The sequence below is a fragment of the Aptenodytes patagonicus genome, chromosome 17 (assembly GCF_965638725.1).
Source record: "Aptenodytes patagonicus chromosome 17, bAptPat1.pri.cur, whole genome shotgun sequence".
In the NCBI taxonomy this organism is placed as follows: domain Eukaryota; kingdom Metazoa; phylum Chordata; class Aves; order Sphenisciformes; family Spheniscidae; genus Aptenodytes; species Aptenodytes patagonicus.
Window position 1 is genome coordinate 11,380,200 of NC_134965.1, and position 25,480 is coordinate 11,405,679.

A 25,480-nucleotide genomic window follows, 5' to 3' on the forward strand; every position below is an offset into this window, starting at 1 on the left:
CCGTTGTTCAGTGTGACCCACAACCGCCTCTTTCCCCCCCTCCCCGTGCACACGCAAACGCCCCCGAAACCGTTGTTACTCCTCCAGGTGATCTCCCGGGGCGGGCGCGGGGGGCCCGGCGGGGCGGGCGGGGGTCAGGCCCGGGGAAGGGGCCCCCGGGCGCCCCGTCGGGGTCCGCAGGGCGAGGCCCGGCCGCTCTCCGCGGGCACCGGCCGAGCTCCAGTTCCCCAAAGTTGCCTCGAAACTATCGACCGGCGGAGCGGGGCCGGTGCGGGCCGGGCCCGGCTTCGGCTGGGCGGGCGGGCGGGCGCCGTCCCGGGCCCGGTGCTGCGGAGCGGCACTTGCCGGGGCTTCCCGGCGGGGCTTTCCGCGTCCATGAGCGCGGCGCTCCGCGGGCCGGAGCCCGGCGTTGTTCCCAGCACGCCCGGAGCCCGGTGCCGCCCCGGCGAGGAAGGCCCGGTGCGGCGGCGGTGCGCGGTTCCGCGGGCCCGGCGCCTCCCGTCAAACCGGGCCGAGGCCGCCCCGGAGGGCAGCGACACCCCCCCCGCCCCCGGCGGATTGATGGAGAGGGGAGCGGGTGCCGACACCGCTCGCCGCCGCTTCCCCCGCGCATCCCGGCGGGACCCGGCCCGCAGCGGCGCCGGAATGAACCCCGGGCTCGGAGCGGGCCGCCCGGGCCTCTGCCCGCCCGAGCCCCGCCGCCCCGGCCCGCACGCACACCGGCAATAACGGCGAAGAACCGGCTCGGGGCCGGGACGGCCGCGGAGCCCTTCCCGCCCGCCGCGGGCCGCACGCCGGCGCGCCGCATCGCCCGGCGCGGCGGAGCGCTGCCCCGAGCCCCGCCGCTCTGCTGCCGCTCCTCCCCGGGCACGGGGGCCGGCGCTGCCCCGGGCCCGGCTGCCGAGAGCCCCGCGGTGCGGCCCCGGCCGGAGCGGAGCGCCGGAGGCACCCAGCCCCGGTGCGGGGCCGGCGCCGCCCGGCCCTCGGCTCCCCAGCGCCGGCCGAGCCGTTACCGGCAGCTCCCCCGGCCGCCGCGACCGGTTAATAACATACAAGAATTTCTGCGTAATGTTTGTTGGAGCGTCGTTAATCAATGTGTCGGGGCGCGGAGGGGAAACCCTGGACAACGCAGCCCCGGTGTTTAATTAATCCCTCGGCACTTCATCCTCTGCCCGGATCGGGTCTCCTTTTTTTTTTTTTTCTTTTTTCCCTAAAGATATAATTTCAGGCATTCGCTCGTTAGGAAGAGAGAACGCTCCGGAGGGATGCTTTATTTTATTTCACTTCATGTTGCATGGCCACGCGGTGCAGCTCGCCGGGGCGAGCGGAGGCCTCGGTGAAGGGCGCGGGGATGCGGTGGGTGCGCTCGCCCGTCGGGGCCGGGCTGCGGGCTGCTCTCGGCGGGGCCCCGCGGCTCGGGCGGGCGCTGCTGACCCGCTGCCCGGCCTCTCTCCGCAGGTGTTTCGGGACCAAGTGCGCGGGCTGTGCCCAGGGCATCTCCCCCAGCGACCTGGTCCGCAGGGCGCGGAGCAAAGTGTTCCACTTGAACTGTTTTACGTGTATGATGTGTAACAAGCAACTCTCCACCGGCGAGGAGCTCTACATCATAGACGAAAACAAGTTTGTCTGCAAAGAAGATTACCTAAATAACAGCAATACTGCCAAAGAAAACAGCCTGCATTCAGGTGAGGGAGCGCGGCCGGGGCGATGCGGGGATGCGCTCAGTCCCGGCTTCTCCGCGGGGTGAGAGCCGCTCCTCTCCCTTCTCCTCTCCCTTCTCCTCTCCCTTCTCCTCTCCCTTCTCCTCTCCCTTCTCCTCTCCCTTCTCCTCTCCCTTCTCCTCTCCCTTCTCCTCTCCCTTCTCCTCTCCCTTCTCCTCTCCCTTCTCCTCTCCCTTCTCCTCTCCCTTCTCCTCTCCCTTCTCCTCTCCCTTCTCCTCTCCCTTCTCCTCTCCCTTCTCCTCTCCCTTCTCCTCTCCCTTCTCCTCTCCCTTCTCTCCCCCGGTCGTACCGCGGCCCGTCCCCCGCCGTCGGTATTTCCCCCGGCCGTCCCCAGGCTGAGCGTGACCCGGTTTGCTCTCGCCCAGCCACCACCGGCAGTGATCCCAGCCTGTCCCCCGACTCCCAAGACCCCTCCCAGGACGACGCCAAGGACTCGGAAAGCGCCAACGTGTCCGACAAGGAGACGGGCAGCAACGAAAACGACGACCAGAACCTGGGGGCCAAGCGGCGGGGACCCCGCACCACCATCAAAGCCAAACAGCTAGAGACTCTGAAAGCCGCCTTCGCGGCCACCCCCAAACCCACCCGGCACATCAGGGAGCAGCTGGCGCAGGAGACCGGCCTCAACATGCGGGTCATCCAGGTACCGCGGGGCACCGGGCACCGCACGCTCCGGGGGACGCGGCGGCGCGGAGGGACCGGCGCCCGGCAGTGCGGGCGGCCCCGCCGCCGTTTCAATCGTTACCGTCTCGGCGGCCCGGCAGCCCCCCCGGGCCGGCCCCCCCCCAGCCCCGGCCGCTCGGCGGGGGGCAGAGCTGCGGGGCTGCTTTTAGAAAGTCCTGAAGAAGCTGTGAATGGTACCGAAATTAATAACCATAAATGTGAGGGGTTAATGGATAAATAAGAATGACAATGCGCTGGAATTATTAAAAGGTTTATAAACCCGCAGCGCTGGGGGTAATGGGGGGTTAAAGGACCATTAAAGACGAGGTTAGATTGGAGAGTCTCAGTGTGAGGGTAATTAGGAGTAATCTTGTCAGGGTAATAAGAATTAACTCAATCATTCTTGACCTGCAGCCGGCGAGCCGCGGGCGGCGGGGAGCGCCCGGCCGGCCGCGGGGCCGCCGTCACGCGTGGGTTCGGCCCCGTTTGAAACGAGGAGGAGCGCGGCTCGGGGCCGCTCCCGTGGCCGGATCGGGGCCGCCCGCCTTCACCCCCGAACAAAAGAGACCGGGGCGGGGGGCGGAGGGGGGGGGGGGGGCGGGGGGAAGATCGTCCCTGGCGGGGCCGGGGGAGGCGCGGGGCGGCGGCGGGTCCCGGGCTCCCGTGAGCGGGACGCCCACGACCGCGGCTCCCGTGACCGGCGCCTCTCCCGCCGCCCGCCCAGGTCTGGTTCCAGAACCGGCGCTCCAAGGAGCGGCGCATGAAGCAGCTGAGCGCGCTGGGCGCCCGCCGGCACGCCTTCTTCCGCAGCCCGCGCAGGATGCGGCCGCTGGTGGACCGGCTGGAGCCCGGGGAGCTCATCCCCAACGGGCCCTTCTCCTTCTACGGAGGTGGGTAACGCGCTGCCCCCGCGGCCCCTCGCCTTCGTGCGCCCGCCGTGCGCCCCGTGCTGTGGTGCCCGCGCCCGGGCTCCTCGCCCGGCACCGGCCAGCGCTGCCTCCCGCGCCGGGGCCGTCTCGCCGTGCCGCCGCCACCCGAGCCGGCGGGGCTGCAGCGGGCTCCTCCCCGGGGGACGCGGCCGGGCGGCCCGGCAGGTTTCCTCGGAGCCCGGCGGGGGTGATTCCCCTGCACCCGGGGGCTGCTGTTGCCGCGCTGCCGGCGGGACCCGGGCGTTTTTGCAGACCTGGCCGTTTCCTTTCGGTGCCCCCGCTGCTGGCCGGGGGGTCGGCGGGAAGGGGACCCCCGGGAATCGGCCAAAGCCCGGCCGAGCCGCTGGCGCGTTTCCCCCGTGGGTTCAGCGAGCTCTGGGTGACGTTTTGAGGCACCCAGATGCACCGCCGTTAAAGCGCGCTCTCGGGTCTTTTCCAGTCGGTTGCTTTGCCCGTGTGTTACCTTCCTTCTGTCTCTCCTTGTCCACCAGATTATCAGAGCGAGTATTACGGCCCTGGAAGCAACTACGATTTCTTCCCGCAAGGACCTCCTTCATCTCAAGCTCAGACACCCGTGGATCTCCCTTTCGTGCCCTCCTCGGGGCCGTCAGGCACTCCCCTGGGGGCCATGGATCACCCCCTGCCCGGACATCACCCCTCCAGTGAGGCTCAGCGCTTCACTGACATCATGTCGCACCCCCCAGGAGACTCGCCCAGCCCCGAACCCAACCTGCCCGGGTCCTTGCACTCCATGTCCGCAGAAGTTTTTGGCCCCAGTCCTCCATTTTCTTCGATATCCGTCAACGGTGGTGCTAACTATGGCAATCACTTGTCACATCCACCAGAAATGAATGAAGCAGCTGTGTGGTAGCTTTAAAACGAACTGGGTCTAAGTAAGTGATGATCATCTAGTCTGCTTATTGTTATGGTGTACAGAAATGAATAAATATAACATCTCTCCTGCCCTAAGACAATATTACCTTGGGAACGAACTGAATCCAAATCGCTCCAAGGCAAGCTTTGCTCTAGACCAGGACAATCTTCATGTTATGGTTGTATCAAACAAGCAAGGGGACTTTTTTGTACCATTGACAAAGAAACTGGTGAAGCTGTACAGTAAAGTGCTGCCATACCGTAGGATGGCGTAAGTTTGATTACCCTGTTGGATGTCATCCTAAGAGCCACAATCCTTAGAAACTTCTCATTTAAAAAAAATTAATAATTGAATGAAGGAAAGGTCAAAGAAAAGGGGGAAAAAAGCTTCAAGACTCTAGCGTTCCCGGTTAAGGATGGTTCTGGCATTATGAATCTGTTTATTAATTTTTGTCTCTCAGAAAGTTCGACAACAAGAAACTCTTTCTAGCTTCAGCCATTTCAGCCTGCTGACTATCAGGTGGGACAACTTTCTTTTTCCTTTGTTTTTGTTTTGTTTTCCAAAATAACAAGTACTAAATGTTAAGCCCTCAGCACCAACTCTTCTACCTTCACAAAGCTACACGTACAAAACCTCCTCATCATAGCAAAGGTCACCACCCCGACCTCTAACGAAAATGACTTGAAACAAACAAACAAACAAAAAGTATTCTACCTTCACAGAGAGAGAAAAGCTAAACAAAAAGACTCTATTGAACTAAAAACAGTCAACTGTTTACGTCTAATGTTAAATTCAGGAGTTCAATGTTTTACTAATAAATCCTGTTTTAGAACCTCTTGTTCAAAAGCAAAATATTTTGAGCAACCAACCAAAATAGTTCGTTTTCTTTTCTGTAGATGTTATAACAGATTGCAGGGCTTGTGGTTCACTGTGCTAGTTTGTAAAAGGTGTTGTTTACAGAAGGCAAAGAAAAAAACCCCACGAAACCCAGACAGTTGCCAAATAAAGTAAATATATAGCACAAATACTGTAAGGTGCTTTGCACCAGCAACCCGAGAAGGTGTTTAAAAAGTGTTACAAGGTTAAAAAAAAAAAAAACAAACATCTTTGCTAATTTTTAGTCCTGTTGAACATTCATGGAATTGTTAATATGACTTATATAGACCCACACAGGTTTTATTTTTGTGTCTTTAAAATAAAAGTCCAAAATATTTAAATTTTATGGTCAAATATGCAGTCAACAGCTGCTACTTTTTTCTTTATATATTAAATTTCTCATATGTCTTTTATTGTTCTAATAAACCTAAGCTTGTGTGACCTCCAGTGCATATTAGACCATTCACTGTATGAAAGAAAACATGTTGGATAAAATTTGTGCGTTTTTAATAAAATTAGAAAACCTGATGTTTAGATAACTTGTGTTTCATTTGATGTTTTAAGCAATTTTAAATGGATTCTCTTGAGTAAAATAGCCCTGAGAAAGAATGACCCGCTCTGCTGATAATCCTGTATAGCTCTTTCGCTTTGGTAGAAGTCTAAACCCTGGTGTCGATGCAGATAGCAGCCAGCGGCAGCTCCAGCCTTTCTTTCCATCTGCAGCCGCAGTCGTTGAAGTACAAATAACACCTTACGCTGTACGTGAAATTTCAGAATTGGAAACTAAGCAAATTGTTGAATATATTAACCTATTCTGGGTCTATGCTAAGAGGAAGCATATTCAAAATGCTTATTTTATGCATAAACAAAAATGTATTGTAAATGTAAAAAACTTGCAAAGACATGGGTTTTAATGGATCCAGTTTTAGTTAAATTAATTCTCCAAAGGTAATTTTTTTCCCCTAATTGGATGGGTTTGAGCACAGCATAACCTCAATGTCACGAGAGTAATTTTAATCCTTTTTTAGAGCTGATACAAAGTCAATTGTTTAATAGCGTCTGGTATATATGAAGTTCTCTGAAGGGCAGCGGGGGAGAATATTTTGCTTTGCACTAGATACATACTAATTCTCTTGGAGAAAAATGAAACAAAACAAAAAATTCATGGAAGCTTGTGAAATGACAGATTTAATGTTTTAATTACAAATGATTGCAGAATCCCAAATACTCGGTTCTTCAAAAGCAAAAGTCTCACTGATTGCGAGAGGACTTTGACCTGTGTGAGAAGCAAAGAATTAGGTTCGGTTCTGAAAAGTCACTGGTTTAAATGTTTTCCACCTGCTGAGCTAATAGAATGGGATGGACTATAATTGCATATTTTCCTTCGTCTCTCAACTAATCGTGACTCTGGCTGGCTTCTTTTTTATTTTACGTAGACACAGAAATTTACGCTAAAATACAGACTTCTACATTCCCAGCGGTTCAATTATTTCTCTCTTTGGACTGAGGGGGGAAAAAAAATCAAAATGCTTTAAAGTTGTACGATTTGTAATCTTCAAAGGTGATTTTTTAGTTTGTTCACCACCTAGTTTCTATGCCCAGCAGAGGGGCCACCTAGATGAAGCAATAGTTCACTTTAAACACAAAATGTCTTATATAATAATATGAAGATAAAAACTATCTGCAAGGGATCTGTTAGTGTTTCTAAAAAAATTCATGCTTTATTAAATACAGGGGAGACTTCTTAAACTCATGGACTCCGTGTCTAACTCATTTATTTGTCTTTTGTATTGTCGCTATGTTTTGCTGCTCTGTTCTGCATTTATATAAGCAAAGTAATGGGTGATCTATTTATTACAAACTTTTACTTATCTGGGCAAGTGCTATTGATAAATACTGCTGTTGGCGCTTCTGGTCTCTGCTGCTGTTTTATTGTTGAATCAATTATTTTAAATGAGAATTTTACCAAATAGGCTTATTTTGTAGAAAACGTGTCTGCCAAGTGGTTTTTCTTTTTTTTTTCTTTTTTTTTCTTTTTTTTGTAACGAGGTACTTGTACAGTTTATTCTGTGTTAATTTAGGCAGCGATGTGATACGGTTCAGTTTAGGTCAGTGGCTTATAAAAGGGAGGGAGGAGAGCCTGTATTTTTTTCGAAGCTCTCATCCCTTCCGTAGGGGTTTTGCCCATCTTCGGGGGGGAGCCCAGGAGCCGTTCCCATGCTTAAGGCTGAGCGTGTCCTTCAGTGCTTCCCGGGATCCGCTCTGGAGGCCCCAGCACTTTGCAGATTTGAATTCTGTGCTCTTCAGAGCGAGCTCGGTGTTTCTGAAGACCCTAATCCAGCAACAATTGCACAGTCAAAACTCCTTTTGAAATCATTGTCACGTTGGGTTCTTGTAAGTCCTTGTTTACAAGAGCATTTCCATTGACTTCAGTAGCGTTACTTGGGTGAATAGAGGTCTGCAGGAGAAGGGCCTCGAAAATACGCGCTGCCTGGATGGGTTTTACATGTGTGTGTTAATTTTTTACCTGCAGAAACATGGACGTGACATGTATGCAACTGTACGTATGTGCAATGTGATTTCAAAAGCGTTTTTAGAAGTAATTACTCTCTTTTGATCTTTTCTTCCTTGACTGCTGCTGGTTTCGGTGACCTTCACCTTGTTGCTATGTCCCAGCAGAAGGTGCAGCCCGGTGACGTTAAACCCCGCACAGGCCCACGTCTGCTCACCCAATTTTGGATGGCATCCGTGGCGTTAGCCAGGGAGAGCGGTACGCGCCCCCCCGGCACGGACGAGGGAGGCTCGGTGTTTAAATGTGCGAGACTGAAGACTTGTGCAAACCCCGTGTGTAAGACCATTTACCGTTTACTAGGAAAAAGGTGCGAGGCAAATATTGTAAGTATTATTCATATTGAGCTAATCTGTACGAAGGAGATATTTCGAAGGCTAATCAAAGTGTCTTTAAAATGCCGTGAGTTTCCAGCATCCAAACAACGCTGCTTTTGGCCCAAACTGACTGCGCGCCGTGTCCCACCGTGCTGTCACTGGGTGATGCTCCTCTCTGCCCTTTCCCTTCGTCCTCAGTCACCGCTGGTATCTATTTACTCAGGCCTTTGCTTGGGGAACGGTCGGGGATTCGTAAAGATCTGTATCCCAGGAGTAAGAATGTACTTATATTACGATTTGTAGACAAATGATGTATATTATTTTAATACGTGTATGTGTACCCAGATGCTGAGCGATGGGTACACGATACAAATCTATAAATAAATATAATTTAAAAATATCGGTGGTGATTTACATACTTTTGCCATCCTAGGAAGTGGCAGATACGGCAGCGTCCTCTCAGGAACGATTCCTTTTGCCATGGGCCGCATTTGTTGCCTGAACAAGAGTGTTGTATTTAAGCTTTGCATGTTCTTACAATTTTAAATATAAGCATTTGCAGGCTCCCTTTCTGTTACCACCCCTAGTAGATAAATTCACATATATTAAGATTAAACAGTTGATACGTATCCTCAAATGCTGCCGACGCTGTTGTGCTGGGAAGAGGGAATTGTGATGCTGGAGCAGGTTCTGGAAGGTCTTTTCTTTGTGTCTGCCATGGCACGGGGGTGCTCAGCGTTCCTCACACCAACAGAATATCCATGAAGTTCTAAATGAAATTAGTGGGACCATTAGAAATACATTTTGATTATAAATCCTTCTGGGATTGCTGTCTTCTGTTTCCTTTTCAATAGTATTTGTGGTGCTTTTAGCTATAGAGCATGGGGTCATGCTTAGACAGCGGCGTTTGTTGTTGTCTGGAGGGTTTTTCATTCGTTAAATGCCGAATTGTAGTGCGGAAATTGAAGAGTAAACGTGGCCTTACAGTGAGCTGACCTTCAGATTACTAAATCTCTGTACTTGGGATTACTGTAACCGGAATGGTGAGGGTACTTTTAGGGCGACTGATCTTCCTGCGGTGTTTTCACCGTTTGTGCGTGGGGTCGCTGAATGTGATGCACGTAGCTGGTTTTATTGTGCGTATCACGGTCCAGTTCTCGGAGAATCCCCTTGGCCCTCTACGTAACGCTCCTGGGGATGAGGGGCACAACTGGTCTCCCTTAAGTCTTCTGTTACAGGCTGTCTTCAAATTCAGGACTAGCCCTGCTTTGATGACATTTGGTGCACTGTTTAGAGAGAGTTTTTGGCCACTGTAAGAACTAGATTTTTTTTCCCCGATTGGTTTTAATACAAGCTTGCTTCCTGCAGAATCTGAACCTTTAAGGAGGCTGACGGTATCCCACGTGGTTTGGAACGAAATACTTAGCTCTGCTAATCGAGGAAGCCTGAGTTTGCAGGACAGGTCTAGTGTGGTTTTGTTGAAAGGTCTCTATATGGCGTGAGAATCGTCATGCGGCACAGACTGTAAATGTGAGCTGGAAAATACCCACCCCCCCCCACCCCCCCCCCGACTTCTACAGAGCTGGAGCGAGATGCATGCCGAGGTGTTGCGGTGGATTGTTGGGCGTGAAGCTTATGGCAAAGGCTGCCTTGCGTGGTTGGGCTTAGCGTCTCGAGGAGAGCTGCGTGCTGGCGTTTCTGTGCACGGGAGAGTGCATGCGTGGGGTTTGCACGGGGAGATTTTTTTTGTGGATGAAAAATAGGTTTTTGCTCCATCTGAAAAGGTTTTCTTCTAGTTTTTAAATTGTCTCTGGGTGGCCTTTAAAATTCTTATCTGCTGGAAGCATCTTTAGGCTCTGCATCTATTCAGACACACTATATTCATTATATTTTTAGATGTAAGAACAATTAAGGGTTGATTAAATCTTTAAAACAATTGTGTTTTTTGAATGAGTGATGGGTTAGGAATATCAGGAATACCCAAGTAAATAACAACTCGGAAGAAAAATAGTAATAAATATTTATGAGGAGCGTGGGGTTTTATGTACATAATCTAAATTTCCTGTTATGTAATTTGTTTTAGTGGATAGGTTTTATGTGTGCTCTTTTCTGCTTCTCCCCGATTTTTTTCTCTTCTTTTTTCTCTTTTTCACTGACAAATTGTGTTGCTGATTTAAAAAGAAAATCTTAAAATGAAATACTATGACTGAAATGAAAAAGGCTGGTTTGGAAAATGCCATTTGCTAGCCAAAGCGTTGGAAAGATAAGCTCAGCTCCGGCTTGTAGCTATTTTTGGACAGCATGCAGTCCTCTGTATATGGGTCAAATTCTGCTTTTGATAATGCAATTCAATTGAATTCAGTAGACGCGACTGTGGCGTGTGTAATTCCCGTGGATCTCTCCGGGAATCCCGTCGCAGATCGGCGCCTGCAGCCCACCTCGCTCCCACCGCTCTGCTCACCAAGGCAGGGACCCAACGCCGGGTGCTGCTGAAGGCAGAAGCGCACGCAGACGAGCAGTGAATTACTCGGTGGTGGTGTCTGAATGGCTTGGCATTTCCAACACGTTTCTGTATTTATATATTTAAGTAAAGAAATGCTCTGAAAAATGGATTCGTATTAACAACCTGTAATTATACGGACACACAAGGATGATACGGCCTTTCACTGCCAAAGCCACCATCTAATCTGACAATTTCCTAAAAGGTGACAAGCTCCACAAATACACGGGAGCAAAAGAAGCTGAGTGTGAGAAATTAAAAGCGCTTTCTTGTAGTACAGACTATTCAAGATTCACTTGTTTGTCTGTTCTGTGTTTAGGGCGTTATTTCCATTTTAGCAAATAAGCATGTAAATAAAAAGTAAAATTAAGAGGAAAAATGCCAAATAAATTATGTCAGTTAGTTTGATGGCTTCTGCTTATAGTTTATAAACAGGCAGAGGGTTTTACAGAACGTATCGTGATGCATAAAAAGGCCTTCATGATCGTCTCAAATGAAAATGTATTGATATAATTTTTGTACAAATATTCCCCCGCATGATTATGAGTCCAAACCACAGCAGCATGGTTTGAGGGCATGTGAACCAGAAATTAAAACCGAGCCTGAGAGTCTGATTTAATTACCCTGCTAAGTGAAAGGCAAAGGAGAGAGAATAAACAGCGAAGAAGGAGACTCTGTTGGTGAAGTATTTTAATAATCCATGGCTCTCATACACTGCATTTTCTGTTTGATGTTGCTTTATATTGACTGAACCGCCTTATCAAAAATTGTGAATTCACAGCTCCCGCGGCCTTTTCAGTGCTGATCAGCGGAGCTGGAGTAACCTGAGCAAGTCCCCGCGTGTGGGGGCCTCCCCCCTTCTCCCCCGCACACCCGCGCAGCGGAGGGCGCGTGCGATGCCTACGTCTCGGCGCAGTGTGCTTCTCCCCCTTCACATTTGTTTTGCACCGGTCTAGGTGACGGATGCAGGACAGAAAAGAAACAGGTCTATAAGCTCTGACAGAACCCCTCGAGTTTACAGTTGTACATACGTGGATTTTAATGCATTGCTGGATTGGGGATTTATACTGAACAATTGTCCCATTAGTCTCAGCGGGTGAAATCCTGATCTCACTGGCGTGAGTGGCAAAAATGCTGTTGACTTCAAGAAGCCCATTTTTGACTCCAAAGGACTAATGCAACTCACTGTGTATTTTTTATGAATTATATTGGGTATGATTTATTTAACCGTCACTAAAAGCCTCTCTCCCTTTATTAATAGGGCTATTTATTATTTGCTAGGTTAGGGTAGAGAACATCCCTTTTTCACTCTGTAAGAGTGCAGAGGTTTGAAAATGCAATTATGCAGGGGGGGTCTCGGCGCCAGTTTTTTGGTTTGGTGAGTGGTTAGTTACTCCTAAGTAACTGTTCCGGTAAGCACTTGTTTCTGCTGCTTAATTTTCTATAGATTTATTTCTCCAGGCTCCTCCCTTTGTTTATCATGGCATCTTTTATTCTGGAAACAAAATACCTACAAACTCGAAGGAAAAAAACTGGAAACAAAGCCAGGGGAGAACACCTCCTGTTTTATAAAACTATGTCTTAGTAAAAAATGACAGCAGCGCTTAATTTCACATTGCTGCAGCAATGGCAAGCCCATGTAATATATAATGCAGAGCATTAAAGCTGTCAATCATACCACGATAAAATAAATACAAACCACAAAAAGTTGAAATAGGATTGGGATAGTCGACAGCATAAAATCCAAGGGTTTTGCCTGCAATGAAAATGTGCATTTTTAGCAAACCTTAGTTTTTATGTAAATCGAACTGTATATTGTCTTCACAGTACGCAGTGCCACACAGCTCTACAGGGAGAGTCACGGGGTACCTGAGAAGGGGGTGAGATGTTTGGGGTTTTCCAGTCGTCTCCTCCCTGGGTGCCTCTCAGGACTCCAAGCCCCCATCTGAAGTTGGTGGGTAGCAGCAAACCGCCGAGGCTGCTGGAGGCGATGGTAATTAATGATATTCCTCTGCCCTCTGTAGGAAAACTGCCTGCACTGAACACTGCTGCGGGGAAGTGACACCGCTGCTGCTGCTGCTGCCTGGCCCGCACCTTTCTGCATTCTAATTAGAAATCGTGTCTGGATTAATTTTTACAGCATTTAAAAACAGATAAGGAGCGGGGAAGAGTCTTGTGTTGACAAGAAGAGGATGAGCAAGCAGCCTACGCAATTCGTCTCCGAGCTCGGGCTCGAGCCGGTAGCCGGCTCAAGTTCGCGGCTTGCTGCTGGCACCTTCGCAGGCAAAATCTCCACGCCGGTTGTGGAGAGCCCAAATCCTGGAGTCCAGGCTGACCCCCCCCCCCGAAGCTGTTCGTCGTGGGGTATGAAGTTCAGACCTACATCTGCAACTCAGAGCCGAGATGCCGATTTGGGTCCCTTCTCCCTTGTAACAAAAATATGCGCCAACCCCTATTGCTGTTCCCCAGTTCCAGGTCTGACCTTGTGTTTTGAGGCCACCTCACCCCACAAAGCAGCCGGGAGAAGCTGTCAGCGGGCAAACCCAAAAGAGCCGGTTCTTGTTAACGTTCTCAGCAGGCCGCCTCTGCGTTGCTTTGCTGCTGCTCCTGGGCCACTCCTGGGCCAGAGTTCGGCAAAAGCACCTCAGGAGCTGTGGTGCTGGTACGGATTCGCCGAGGTGGGTGTAACTCTGGTGTAAGGATCCACCCGTGTACGAGGACGGGGGTTAACCGGAGAACTTGCCTTGCAGCTCTCGCTGCTGTCAGAGGGACCCTGCCTTCAACAGAGGCCACAAAACGTTTAACGTACGGGACAAGACAAGGATTCATTCAGTTCCGTGCAGCTAGTGGTGCTAAGAAAAGCGCGAGGTTGACTTAAAGAAATCGTTGTAATCTTTTGCGTCATGCTCGTGTACCGCTAACCCTCACCCCCGTGCCGCTCGGCTTCCGAGCGCCGGGCAGGCACCGGTTCTCACCACCCCGACGTACACAGTTACCGTTGTCCCCCCCTTAACGATGGAGGGACCGAGACAGGAGGCGCCCGCGGCTCGGCGGGGCCAGCCGGCCCTCCCCGGGCACGGCTGGGGCGCGGCCGGCGGCATATTTCTATTTATCGCCGTCATTCCCGGCTCTGCACCCCGCGAAGCCCCGAGACCCGCCGGGCCGGCTCCTCCCGCCCCGCGGCGCCCGCTCTCCCCGGCTGCGGGCCCGGGCCCCGGCGCCGGCTCCCGCTCGGGCCCGGCGGGACCCCGCGCTCCCAGCCGGCGGGCGGCAGGACCCGGCCCGGCCCGGCCCGGCCCGGCCCACCGCGCCGCGCTGCCCCGGCCCGCGCCGCCGGCCCCGCCCCCGCCCGCCGGCCCCGCCCCCGCTAAGCTCCGCCCCGCGGCCCCGCCCCTCCCTCCCTCCCTCCCTCGAGAAGATGGCGGCGCCCTTAGCGCGGCAGCTGGAGGAGCTGCTCAACCCCCGGCCCAGCTTTCGCGACCCCGAGGACGACGCGGAGGAAGGTGAGGGAGGGCCGGGAGGAGGAGGGTGTAAGACCCGCGGCCGGCGGGGGCGGGCCGGGCGCTGCCGGACGCCGCCGGACCGGCCGCACGTGGCGCCGCAGCGGGCCGCCGCCGCGGGGCGGCTCGGCCCGGGGACGGGGCCGCCTCAGCCCCGCTGGGCGCCTCGATCTCCCCCAGCCGCGGGCGAAGGTCGGCTCTCCCCGCTGTGCCCCCGGCCCCGGGCGGCCCCACAACGCGCGGGGCTCGGCCCGCCGCCACCCGCCGCATCGCGGCCTGACGGGTCACCGCCGGGGCCGGGGCTACCGCCGGGGCCGGGGCTACCTGCCTTCGGGACCAGCGTTATGTCAGAGATCGTAGTTACCTCCGGCATCAGGGTTCCCTCAGGGGCCGGGGCTGGAGTTACCTCAGCGCCGAGTTACCTCAGGGCTGCCCAGGCCGGGCTGCCCCGGTGCAGGCCCCGCCACAGGCCGGGCTGTGCGGAGCCAGGCTGTGGAGCGGATCCGGCTGGAAATGTCCAGGAAAAGAGGCATAAAAGCGCAGCGTCGGGGCAGGACTGCTTCCTCCGCCAGCGAAGCGCAGCCGGTGCGGCTGTGGGAGCGGGGAGGAGGCTCAGCGGTCGCTGGTGACACCCCTCTTCGGCACACCAGGCGCTCAGAGCAGGCCGCAGCACGCTGCACGTGTCTTGTTTGATGCTTACCAGTGGCCAATAATCAACTTATCTTTTTAAATCAAGCTCTTCTTGCCTTAGTTGTGGTTTTTGAGACATTCGTCCCTTTTCCCGTGACATGTAGGTGGCGGTGTCATCTTCTAAGTTTCCAGGCTGGTGCCTGCCGTTCCCTTGACTTACCCTCTCCAGAGCAGAGTTTCCCCACCGGCCAGTGGACCAGCCAAGCCGTGGGGCAGGACTCATCTCTAGGGCATGTCTGTCACACGGTTCCTGCACTCACCTCTTGAGATAGCGAGCTAACCGTCACACACCGACAGCGGTTGGTTTTAGGAGGTACTAGGCACCAGTCATGGTAAATGTTGTGCCAGCTACCCTGGTTCTTCTATACAAGTGTAAGTGAGAGCAGTAGTATCTTGTCAGCAACATCTTAGTAACCATTGAGGAAATCAACGCAGTCAGCAGAGGCGTTTTCCCATTTTAGTAATCATGATTTAGTTTCAGACTTCATACTTCAGCGGTGCCGGGACTGAGAATGCCAGAAGATCTGTCGGGTGCCACAGGTCATTCTGCATCTGTCCCTCTTGCCCAGTCGTTCCTTGGTGCCGGGCATCTTGCCGTCCTCTTGTAGCTGGAGTGACTATATTTAGACCAGATCTTGCTGCTTTGATTATGAGCAGGAGATTTTTTTGCTTCCCCCCTGCCTCAAGTAAACACTATATGCGAGGCATTAACATTTCCAAACACACATTAAAAGCACTTAGCGATGTTCAGCCAGTTGGATCACTCAATTGGTTGAACAAAGCTAACCCTGTAATTTTGCATACAGGGTGTCTTGCACATGAATGAAAATAAGGAGGGAGTATGGTATGATGTGTTCTCTTTGCTGGACTGCTCCATTCCTGTGTCCTGGAGAAAATGGGTATGAAAGAGGGTAATAACCACAGTGAAATTATTTCCTAAAATGTTTATGTATTTATGTGGCTCGTACATATAGCAAGAGGCCAAAGTGCATCTGAATTGCAGTTTTCCTCATTTAATCTGTAAGCGTGAAGTGAGTGAAGGCATTCCGGCTTCACTGAGTCCTCCACCCGGAGGACTACACTTCTCATGAGACCCTCATGAATCTGTGGAAGGGCTTGGATAGGCTTAGTTTGTCTGGCGCTTTATGCGGGTTCTCTAAAATAAAGAAGAGGCAGGGAAGAAAGTGTGAATGTAGCGGGGTTGGAATTGGTCTGTCCGTGTAACATCTCCCTTCCTTCTGCAGAGGTATTACTTTACTCAGTAGTTTCTAGGCAGGACTGGCGCTGATCTACCCAAAACCCAGCTTTGAGGCTTTTTCTCTGCCTTTGATTCCCTAGCAACCTTTCCCCCTTTGCAGAAAATTAGTATAGTGGCTTTCCTTCACCAGGCAGGGAAGAGCCTTGCTCCCTCTCAAAGCCTGAAAGCCAGGCTCTTACGCGAGGCTGTGTTGCCATCAAGCTCACCTTTGCAGTATATTTTTGTTTGTAGAGCACGAGGCGTTTTCCGTGGAGCAGGATGGCTCCTTCCTGCAGCGAGTTCTTCTAGTCTGAAATTCAGTTCAGTTTAGACATCCCTCCCCTCTATTTTTTTTTTTTCCCCACAGCTACAGTTGCTAAAGTGATTGACAAATTTGAGGATAAAACTGCAGATGACATTTTCCCCGTTGGTAATATACGGAAAAAAGCTTCAGCCTCTCTCTTGGAAGCTGATAAAAGATACAGTGGAAGAGCTACATCTCGCAAAGCTTTGCAAGAAGAGCTCTGGGGAGATGCTCTGTCTGAAGAAGGATCTGGTAAGAAATCTCATTTCTTTCCCCTTTTCACTAGACTACTCAAAATTTGATGTTAGCACGTTAACTGAGCTAGTGCCATCTGCACTGAGATGAGAAACTTTAGTCCCTGTTACGGGGCAATAAACAGGTACAATTAAGTTAGACATCTTCTTGAAGTGCCTTCCTGAAATTCAGGCCATTATTTTTTGGCCTGAGGGAAGGGGAGATCCCAAAGAGGAGGTCACTTCTACAGACTGAGGAAAGAGCATGACTAAGTGTAAGATGAGGCTCAGTGCGCTGGCTGAACGTTGTGTGGAGGAAAAGAAACAGCTCCCATTTTTAAGCCAATATATCTCGGGGACTGCAAGTATATACAGATTCTCATTTAAAAAATGTATATAGCAAATCCTGACCACCTTGCTTGCTTATCACGTCATTGTTTCATGGGAAAGCTAAGCCTACTGATCATTGCTGCAGAAAATGTGAGCTGAGATCTTTTTGTGGATATGGCCTTGTGGTTCCATTATTTAGCCAAAACAGAGAGTAACATCATACACAGATAAAACGGAGTTTGGAGCTCAAATAGCCCAAACCTGTAGCTATTGATGATGCATACTGCAAAGTGGCATATTTTCCTGGTAAGTAAATAACTTTTTTCTCTTTCAATTATTAGCTGAAGAAGCATTAGATGAATGGTACAGTGGCAGTGAAGATGCGGAAGAGAACGGTAGCTTAGGCACTAAACCAAAGGAGAAGCCCAGCAGTGCTGGCAGTGACCAAGAGGATGACTTGGAACACGATGAAGAGACAGATCCATCTGCCAAGGCACCGAAGTTCAGTTTCCAGAATGTTACAGACTTTGAGAAATTTACAGAGGGGATGGATGATGTAGGAAGCAGTGAGGGAGAAGATGAAGATGATGCCAGCATGGAAGAAGGAAGTGATGAGGAGGAATATGGGAGTGAAAACCACAATGATGTAAAGGAAACCAAAGACAGTGAAGGTGATGGAGGGATGATGACATTCTCAAAAGGACAAGAGGCTGAAGAAGTAGAAAAAGGAAAAGCTGTGAAGAACCAGCTAGGTTTGTGCATGTTTGCTTTGTATTTTGACGAGACTTTCACCTTGCTGACACTAGAAGCTGGCCATGTTAGGAACCACTTCAGCATGTTAATGTGCTGTTAGCATACTGCACGTGCGTGCTACAGCAGCCCTAGTGATTTGCAAATGGTCTGCCAAATCTGCAATGCAAACTGGTGTCACTGCTGGTACAAAATCTCACGTTATGAAGTGTATTTATCCACTGGCTTAATTGAACCACTACTGAATATACTTGTAGCATTGGTGGGCGTGGGGACTTCCTACACTGGTAGTGCTGTGCAGCGATGCTGATACCGCTTCTGTTTCTTTTCAAAATGTAATACCGAATGCAATTTCTTCCTATCGGTCCTATTAAACTATCAAACCTTCATTTGCAGAATGTCCTTTTAAATAGTAAAGCAAAGGGATGATTTTTTTGTGGGTCACAGAATTGCAGTCAGGATCATAGGATGGGATGTGGTTTTGTCCAGAGACACCTTGTGGTACCAATTTTGTGCTGAGTCAGTGAATGCAAAGATTTGCCCTAACCAGGAGTAATGTAGCACAGAGGAGAGGGCCTGTGCTGTTAAATCAACAGCTCCTTCACAAGGAACAAGTGCTTTGGCTTGCTCAAATTGTTTTATTTTCTCTTTGTTATGAAGCACTGTGGGATCAACTATTGGAAGGGAGAATCAAGATGCAGAAGGCGCTCGTAACAGTCAACCGGCTTCCACAGCCAGATACGTACCCAATCTTCAGAAAGGAAGGTGGACAAGAATTTGACAATGCTGTCGAGAACTGTAAGAATTCTTCAATCTTTCTACTTTGGGTAGACTCTGCTGTAGCCAATACGTTTTGCCTGTGCGGGGAAGTGTTAATGGGAAAGGGAGGGCTTTGAGTTGCATGTGCCTGTAGTATTAGCTGTTGGTTTGTATTGCTTTAATCATTAATTAGGTACTGTGCAGAGACCAAAAAGTGTTTCCTACCCCGGACAAAGAAAATGTCTCCTATCACCCATGTCTGTATATGTCTAGCTGATCTCTGCTGGTGGCCTGTTGTCACTTACGCAATGTTGGAAAGCCTCAGCTCGGGTCCCGCTGCTATTTCTAGTTCACGTGGGGACTGAAGTTTGCTTACCAATTTAAGTTTCATGCTGGGTCTTAGGAATAATTGGTTTGGTTGTTGCCGTTCAATGCAGAGTTGGGATGCTTCTTTGTCCAGAGACACCTTGTGGTATCAGTCAATGTGTTGGGTCAGTGAATGCAAAGATTTGCCCTAACCGGGAGTAATGTAGCCCAAATGAGAGGGCCAGTGCTGTTAAATCAACAGCAAATATCTTTTCAGCTTGAAGCTGCTTCATCTGTTTATTTTTTAGGATCACTATTAATGATACTGATCTGATGAGTTTCGTAGTGGATTCTCCAATATGGCAAATATAATGTGCACGCTCCAGTTGATAAGTGCAAAGTACTCAACTTCAGTGTGTTGCGGGTCTGTTTAATTTTTAGAATTTGACACCTTTTTTACTGGCCTTAAGGTAAATGTACAGGGAGATAAACGTCTGGTATGTTATCCTTAGGAATAAATACAAACTACTTCAGGTATCAGTTGGTGTCTATTTCTCCCTGACATGTTTGTTGTTTTCTATCAAAAACCACACAGATGACAGTGTTTATACACAGATTGTTCTTTTTTCTAATCCCACTAATCAGAAATTAATGAACTTCATAGGATAGTCTTCCAGTGATTTGGAATAATAAAGATAAAGATTGCCCAGGGAAGTGGTTGAGTCCCCATCCCTGGAGGTATTTAAAAGACGACTAGATGAGGCACTTAGGGACATGGTTTAGTGGGTGGTGGTGTTGGGTCGATGGTTGGACTGGATGATCTTAGAGGTCTTTTCCAACCTCAATGATTCTATGATTCTATAAGCCCAGTAGCATTTTAAAGCTTGCCAGGTTGGTTATCCCTTTCACTTCTATTTCTTCTTTCCCAATGTTAAGATACTGCTCACTTCCCAGAACGTTTCGGCTCCGTAGGTGAGCACCCTGTGGAGGATCACGAGAAGCCCCCTTATGTGAACCAGTTGGTAGGAAGCACCGTAGTGGTGCCTACAGCCTTTCATGCTAAACATCAGAGACGTCATCTGAACTGTCTGGTTTGCTGTGGTTGTATATCCCTTCAGCCACACAGTGTCCCAGGTTGTACATGCTGTAGCGATACCTGCGCATTGAGAAATTTTGGCCTGGGCTGGCACAAGTCATCTTAAAACAGGATTAGGAACTTTCACCATCATCGAACTTGACCTGAGTCTTGTCCCTACACCAAGTTTTGACTTATCTCACGGCTTATACCTGATCTGAACATGGTAGCGAATCAGCTTATCTGGAGTTACAGCAGGTGAGATACTTTACATTTTAAAGTTAGCTCTGCTACTTTAAATGAAGTGATTAAGGAAAAAAAGGCAAACTCCCAACAATACTAAGCTGACCTTTCAGTGAAATACATGTTATTAATGTATTTAATGAGATGCATTACAAACTGCACCGAGCACCATGTTTCATTACAGGCCTAAAATGCAATATCATTAAAGACCTTTAACAGAAACAATGGTTGACATTTTGATATTTCCCATAAGCAAAATACATTCAAGAACATGGAGTATAATACTGTACACAGTACAGCAGAGAGGCTAATCTTGCAGTTGTCCAGAACACTAAAGGAAAATCCACTGTTAATAACTGCTCGGTGATTCCCTCCCCACCCTCTTTTCATAATCTGGGCAGGAAAGTTGCAGTAGTATACTCTGATGTTCCTGATAGCCTGGGTTTGTGTTCTGTATTTCATCTGCGAAGACAGCGAGAAGATATAGCTGGAGTGACCTGGGTGAAGTTAGCAGAGGAAGTGCTCAGACTGACGGATGGGAAGGGATGAATTTAGGAACATTCTGCTACTACTACACTTGTTTAGTGCTTTCCAGTGTTCTCTAAAGGACCAAATTTATATTCCTTTTTTTTATTTCTATTTTTTTAAAATACAGTCTGTAATTGCACAGTAAAGTAGGTTACAATAAATAGTCATTTTTGATAAGCTACACTATTGTCCAATGCAGCTATCTCGCTGCCCTGCCAAGATGCGCTTCCCAGAAGTTACAAAGTGCTAAGCATGAAGTAAGGAGTAAACTTATACCTGAAGATCATATGAAAGACTATGGATGTAGTTGGTGTTAGGTGGCAAAGACCCATTTCTCTCTCACTTTGCTGTGTTGGGCCCTGGGAGAGGGAATTCATGTCTAATCAACAGCAAGAGCTTTACCCCGTGGGCAGTCTGAGCTGTGTTACATCTTCCTTCATGGAGCTTCTGCCTGGATAACAGCGCTGTGACCTGTCAGTTCAGGAGGTGAAACTAAGTCCTTTCTGAAAATATACGTGATAATATATTTAAAGTTCTTTCATGAATTGATGCACCTTCATTTATGAGGGGGAAAAAATCTCACTTATTATAAATCAGCTTCCAATAAAAGACCTAACTTTTAGCTGATAGAGGGGTTTAGTGGCTTCTATAAAAATAAACTTTTTTACTTGATTCTGAATGGTGATGTAGTGGGCTGGGTAAATGTTTCTGGGCTCCTGAGTTCTCATCCCCGTTGTATTACCAGCTTGTGGGTAGGATCCAATTCCCCAGACAGGAAAAATTAGAAGAACTGTGCATGAGTAAGTTTAAAGATGAGTGGAAGACAGGACTTTGTAAATACTGAATGTTGAGGTGGTTCCATTGTACGTGATGCGCTTCAGTCTTGGGACAGGATTTGGGATAATCATGACATTGGCACTGTTTTGGACTGGATAATACTCTCATTTCAGGGAAGCCTCAGCACTTCTTTCCAAATCCACAGAATAAATTTGGCATGCTTTCATCATCTTCATTGAATAGGAGGAAATGATTTGGTGTTGAAGTTGCACAAAGCAGTTGGTGCCAAAAATCCAGACTCTCGGTGTGCGCTGTAGCCTGCTGAAGGCAGGAGAGCACAGAGAAGTCTTGGCACCCAGTGCTCTCTGGGTCCTGGACGAGTCCCTCGCATCTCTTTGAAAGCTGCCCCAGAATGCTTTCAGTAATTTAACCCAAGTCCTTCCATTGCTTGTGAAATTTCTGCTGTGTGCTCACAGGAAGGACGATTTTTTTGAAATGGAAAACGGTCCTTCGTATATTTGCCTCTTTGGTATCTCCCACTTGTGACAACCCTCTGTGCAGCTAGTGGTGGTAGTGAAATTCCCTAAGGGTTTGAGTATAATTGTGTTAAAGAGTAGACAGCAATGTTCTATGTGCCAAATCTGAGCGAAAACGGTAAGGTCATGCTTGTTTTCCAAATTTTGAGATTGGAGGTTACAAAACTTAAAGTGTTTAATTTATTATTTTTGTAATCTTTTATGAAATATTTTTTAAAAAAAAAAATGATACACCGTGCCTTGGACAGTCTTGGATTCCTGAGATCTCAGGTTCTGGTGGATGATTTACTGCAAAATTGCTTATAAATTGAAGTAGAAAATGTTTTGCAGACCTGGCAGCTTTCAGGCTTCACACCCATTTGTCACCCAGCATTTCCCTTTGTGTATAGAACAAGAATTAATTAGGCTGCACTGCAGGAAAAGTTTATGGCCATAATTTATATAGGATGAATTTCTGTTTAAAGAGACAGCATTGCTTTGTTTGCACTGTCTTACTTTTTCTTTCCTTTTTTTTTTTTTTTAATCTTTAATTATATTCCAGATTTTTTTCTGTCACCCTTTTTACATAGAAATTGGAGACCAAACTGTGGTCATGGAGCTCATGTTTATTCCTGTTTTGCATCCATGGAGAAAGTCTGAGTGGTTTTAATACTGAAATCACAGTGGCTGCGCTCTGAATGCAGCGCAAATGTTTAATGTTTAATGCACGGCACACGTGAACTCCCACAGCTTACGTTTCTGAGGTGCTGATGCCTGGAGTGGTCTGTTTCTCCAAGATACATTTGTATTCTCTTGCACCATATCTTCCAGTCTAGTCCAGGGCTTGAGATGTTGCCTCTGTTTGGGGTCTTGCACGTTCAATTAATGTTTTTCATAATCAATGCAAGTCAGAATTTGCAATCTGCTCCTGATTTGCACATTAAAGAGACCCATTAATTAAAAATTCCAATCCCTGGCATGTTCCCGCAGGATCCTTGCATTATTTACATAGAAAAAGAGTGCAAGGTGCAAGTTTCTGTGCTGTGTCTCTGCACAGATTGCATGCCTGCCATTCATATTTCTATGTATGTTTTCAAGGGGGAGGAAGGTTAGAAGTGGATCTCATGAAAATGTTACGAAAATTACCTCAAGGGCAAGAAAGAGCCAAAGAAGGGGTGGAAGCAACATCAGTGAAGCCACATCCAGTGGCAGGAATTAAACAGTTCCTAGGTTTGGGGCTTGTTATGTTAAATCTTGATTCAGTGACAAAAAAACCACAGCTAATTGGGGGGCAGAGGGGCAACAAGAGCTTTAAGAAATTCTATCTCTCAATCAGCAGAGGCTAGAAGCTGCTGTTGTGTGTGCCCTCGGTAGTTGGGCTTCCCAATGTGGTCATGTAGGTCTGTTCTTGCTATTTTAATTACTTTCTCTTTACAATTTTTGTTAAAAATACTAAGCTGGCAATGTTCCAGTGGCTAGTAGTTAGACAGTGATACTTTATGCTTCACAAAAAAAGCTGGGAATTCTAGCTTTTAAATAGTATAATGTGTTATTTTCAGTTTTATAGTTGGCAAGATGAGGAGTTAAAAACAGAGAGAAGCCCAGGTGAGGCTCTTGCAGAAGGCATGATGCTGATGGAAATTGCAAGACTTTAAACGGACGAGTAGTTGTATAAGTTTTCATATGTATATGCTTTCACTTTCCAAGAGTTCAATAGGTCCCTGAAATGCAAACTACGGGCTGAATTTTTGTGGTGTCTTTTTTTTTTTGCTTTGATTCCATTTGTCAGTGGATTAAGAGGAAATACCGGAATCCCGCATTTCTATTCTTCAGCATAAGCTCAAGCTCAGTTGTTTCGGAGAAGTGGAGAGAATACTGGTTTTGGTAAAAGGTAGACATGCAGGGTCTGTGAGAATGGATTTGCTCACTGAAGGAACAAGAGTGGGGACAACAAATATTAACTGTTATTTACACTTTGTAGAGCTGTGGAGAAGTTATACAAAGGTTTGTGATCAATAAGAAAATAAACCTGAATAAAGTGAATCAGATAAAAAAATCAAATTAAATGCTCCATGTGCTTGCAAGGCCATTATCCCCAACCTGCCTGGGTTATTAATGTATTAATGGAGCAGCAGCAGTAGTGAGCTCTGCCTGGCAGTGGCCTGAACTTTTCAGCACAGTGCCTTGTCTGCTGCTAATAGAAAATTGTATACAGCTTTTTAAATTCTGCTGAAATTTGTGCATCTTTTCTCAACTCAGTGATGTTTGAACTTTAGTTTGTATTCTCTATAGTCAACCGTATCTTATTTTCCTGACCACTGTGATGTTACTCTAGATGATTCAACCATGGACATTCTCTGTGGCCATGAGCTAGTGGCATTGCATCCGTGCACAGGATGCAATTCCTGTATTCCTTGTACTCAAGGAGGGTGTATTATCTGGTAGAAACCTTGTTTCCCCCATCATTTAGCATTTCTGTAGCATCCCCTTTGAAATCCCTCCAGACGAATTGTTGCGTTGGGCTCATTCACACAAAGAGATGAGCTTATATTGGAGACAGGGCGTTGAAGAGTGCTGCAGTTAGCACAGCTGGCTGAAAAGCAATGCTGCAACGCACGACCTTGTTCACTCTACAAGCACGCTGCACCGGGGGCCGAGGACAGTAGAATAGTGTGTTTTGCCTCTTGGGAATAAGTTAAATGTAATGATGGAGACCAGTCCTTTTTTGTACCCTACAAGTAGTCCTCTGGTCCTCCTTGCAGCCTGTGTGGCGTTACGGGTGGTGGGTTGCTTTGTGGCCACTCTAGGGATGCAATTACACCTTGAAATGGCAGTTGCTGCCTGAACAGTGGTTCCCAGTCCTGCCTTTCCTTCTCCATACTGAGTTTGGACTGCAGAATATTAGAGCATGTGCACCTTTTAAGTCCTTCAGTATGTGTTTTAAATGGGGTGCTGTGAAGAAACTTTTATTCAAAAGAAAGACGTGGAAAGATGAAACAAGGGAAACGAGCGTGAACTACATTTAAAGTTTGCAGGAAGCAACTGACTATTCATAATCTCACTGTAGCCAGTTTCTTCAACTCAGAGTCAGTTGCTGGATAACTTATGTTTCACATGGATTAGTTATTCCCTTAAGGTGTTGTATGTCTCAGGTGCAGCTAGCCAACGGTTGCTATTTCATTATGTTTTATTGAAAAGCAGAGCTAAAAGGAACACTTGTAAAACTTTGCAGGACTTGCCTGGGACTGCACAAGGCCGGGTGCTCGGTGCCCTCTGGGAAATGAAGGAGACGTTCATTTTTTTGTTCCTAAAATGTACAGTCCAGTCCAAACACTTCGGCTGACCCAGAAATGTCTGTTTCTGGGGTGGAAATAGGTGCATTTGTAGTGGGTGTGCTGGTAAAGGACTGTGCTTCCACCTGGAGCTACGTGGACCTTTATAATAATCGCCTGAGTTGGGCTCTTGGTGCACCAGGTTGGTTAACTGCTGCTGTGACAAGTATCTGTGGCTTGTGACTAGACAGCACATTTGTGGACAAGGCCTCTTAAGGATGTGATCTAGATCCCACTTGCATTCATTGCCAGCAGGAGACCTCCAAAGATGCCATGTGTTTTCTGGTTTTACATCCTTGCGTATTAAACATTTCTGTATGAATGCTTCACACTGAATATCTTTATTTTCTTCTGGGTTAGTTCTGTAATATTTTGCTGAAAAGGGACTCAAGACAGAGGGAAAGGTTCTATTTAGTATCTATTAGTGTATGTTCTCAGTGTCTTTTTAATAG

General features: G+C 48.4%; 2 protein-coding genes across 2 annotated transcripts in view; both read left to right on the forward strand.

Moving 5' to 3' along the window:
* The window catches only part of LHX1 (LIM homeobox 1), a gene marked incomplete in the record, with an annotated part of 6,194 nt that extends 790 nt beyond the window's left edge, over positions 1-5,404 (forward strand). The window contains 4 exon segments of the mRNA XM_076354762.1: positions 1,459-1,685; positions 2,087-2,364; positions 3,109-3,274; positions 3,805-5,404. Coding sequence (XP_076210877.1) covers positions 1,459-1,685; positions 2,087-2,364; positions 3,109-3,274; positions 3,805-4,184 — 1,051 coding nt within the window.
* An 8,450-nt stretch (positions 5,405-13,854) lies between these two features.
* Positions 13,855-25,480, forward strand: part of AATF (apoptosis antagonizing transcription factor) — a 57,316-nt gene continuing 45,690 nt past the window's right edge. Inside the window, exons 1-4 of the mRNA XM_076354500.1 lie at positions 13,855-13,952; positions 16,244-16,432; positions 17,085-17,495; positions 18,154-18,291. Of these exons, the coding sequence (XP_076210615.1) occupies positions 13,868-13,952; positions 16,244-16,432; positions 17,085-17,495; positions 18,154-18,291 (823 nt within the window). The 5' untranslated portion in view covers positions 13,855-13,867. The remainder of the gene's footprint in view (positions 13,953-16,243; positions 16,433-17,084; positions 17,496-18,153; positions 18,292-25,480) is intronic.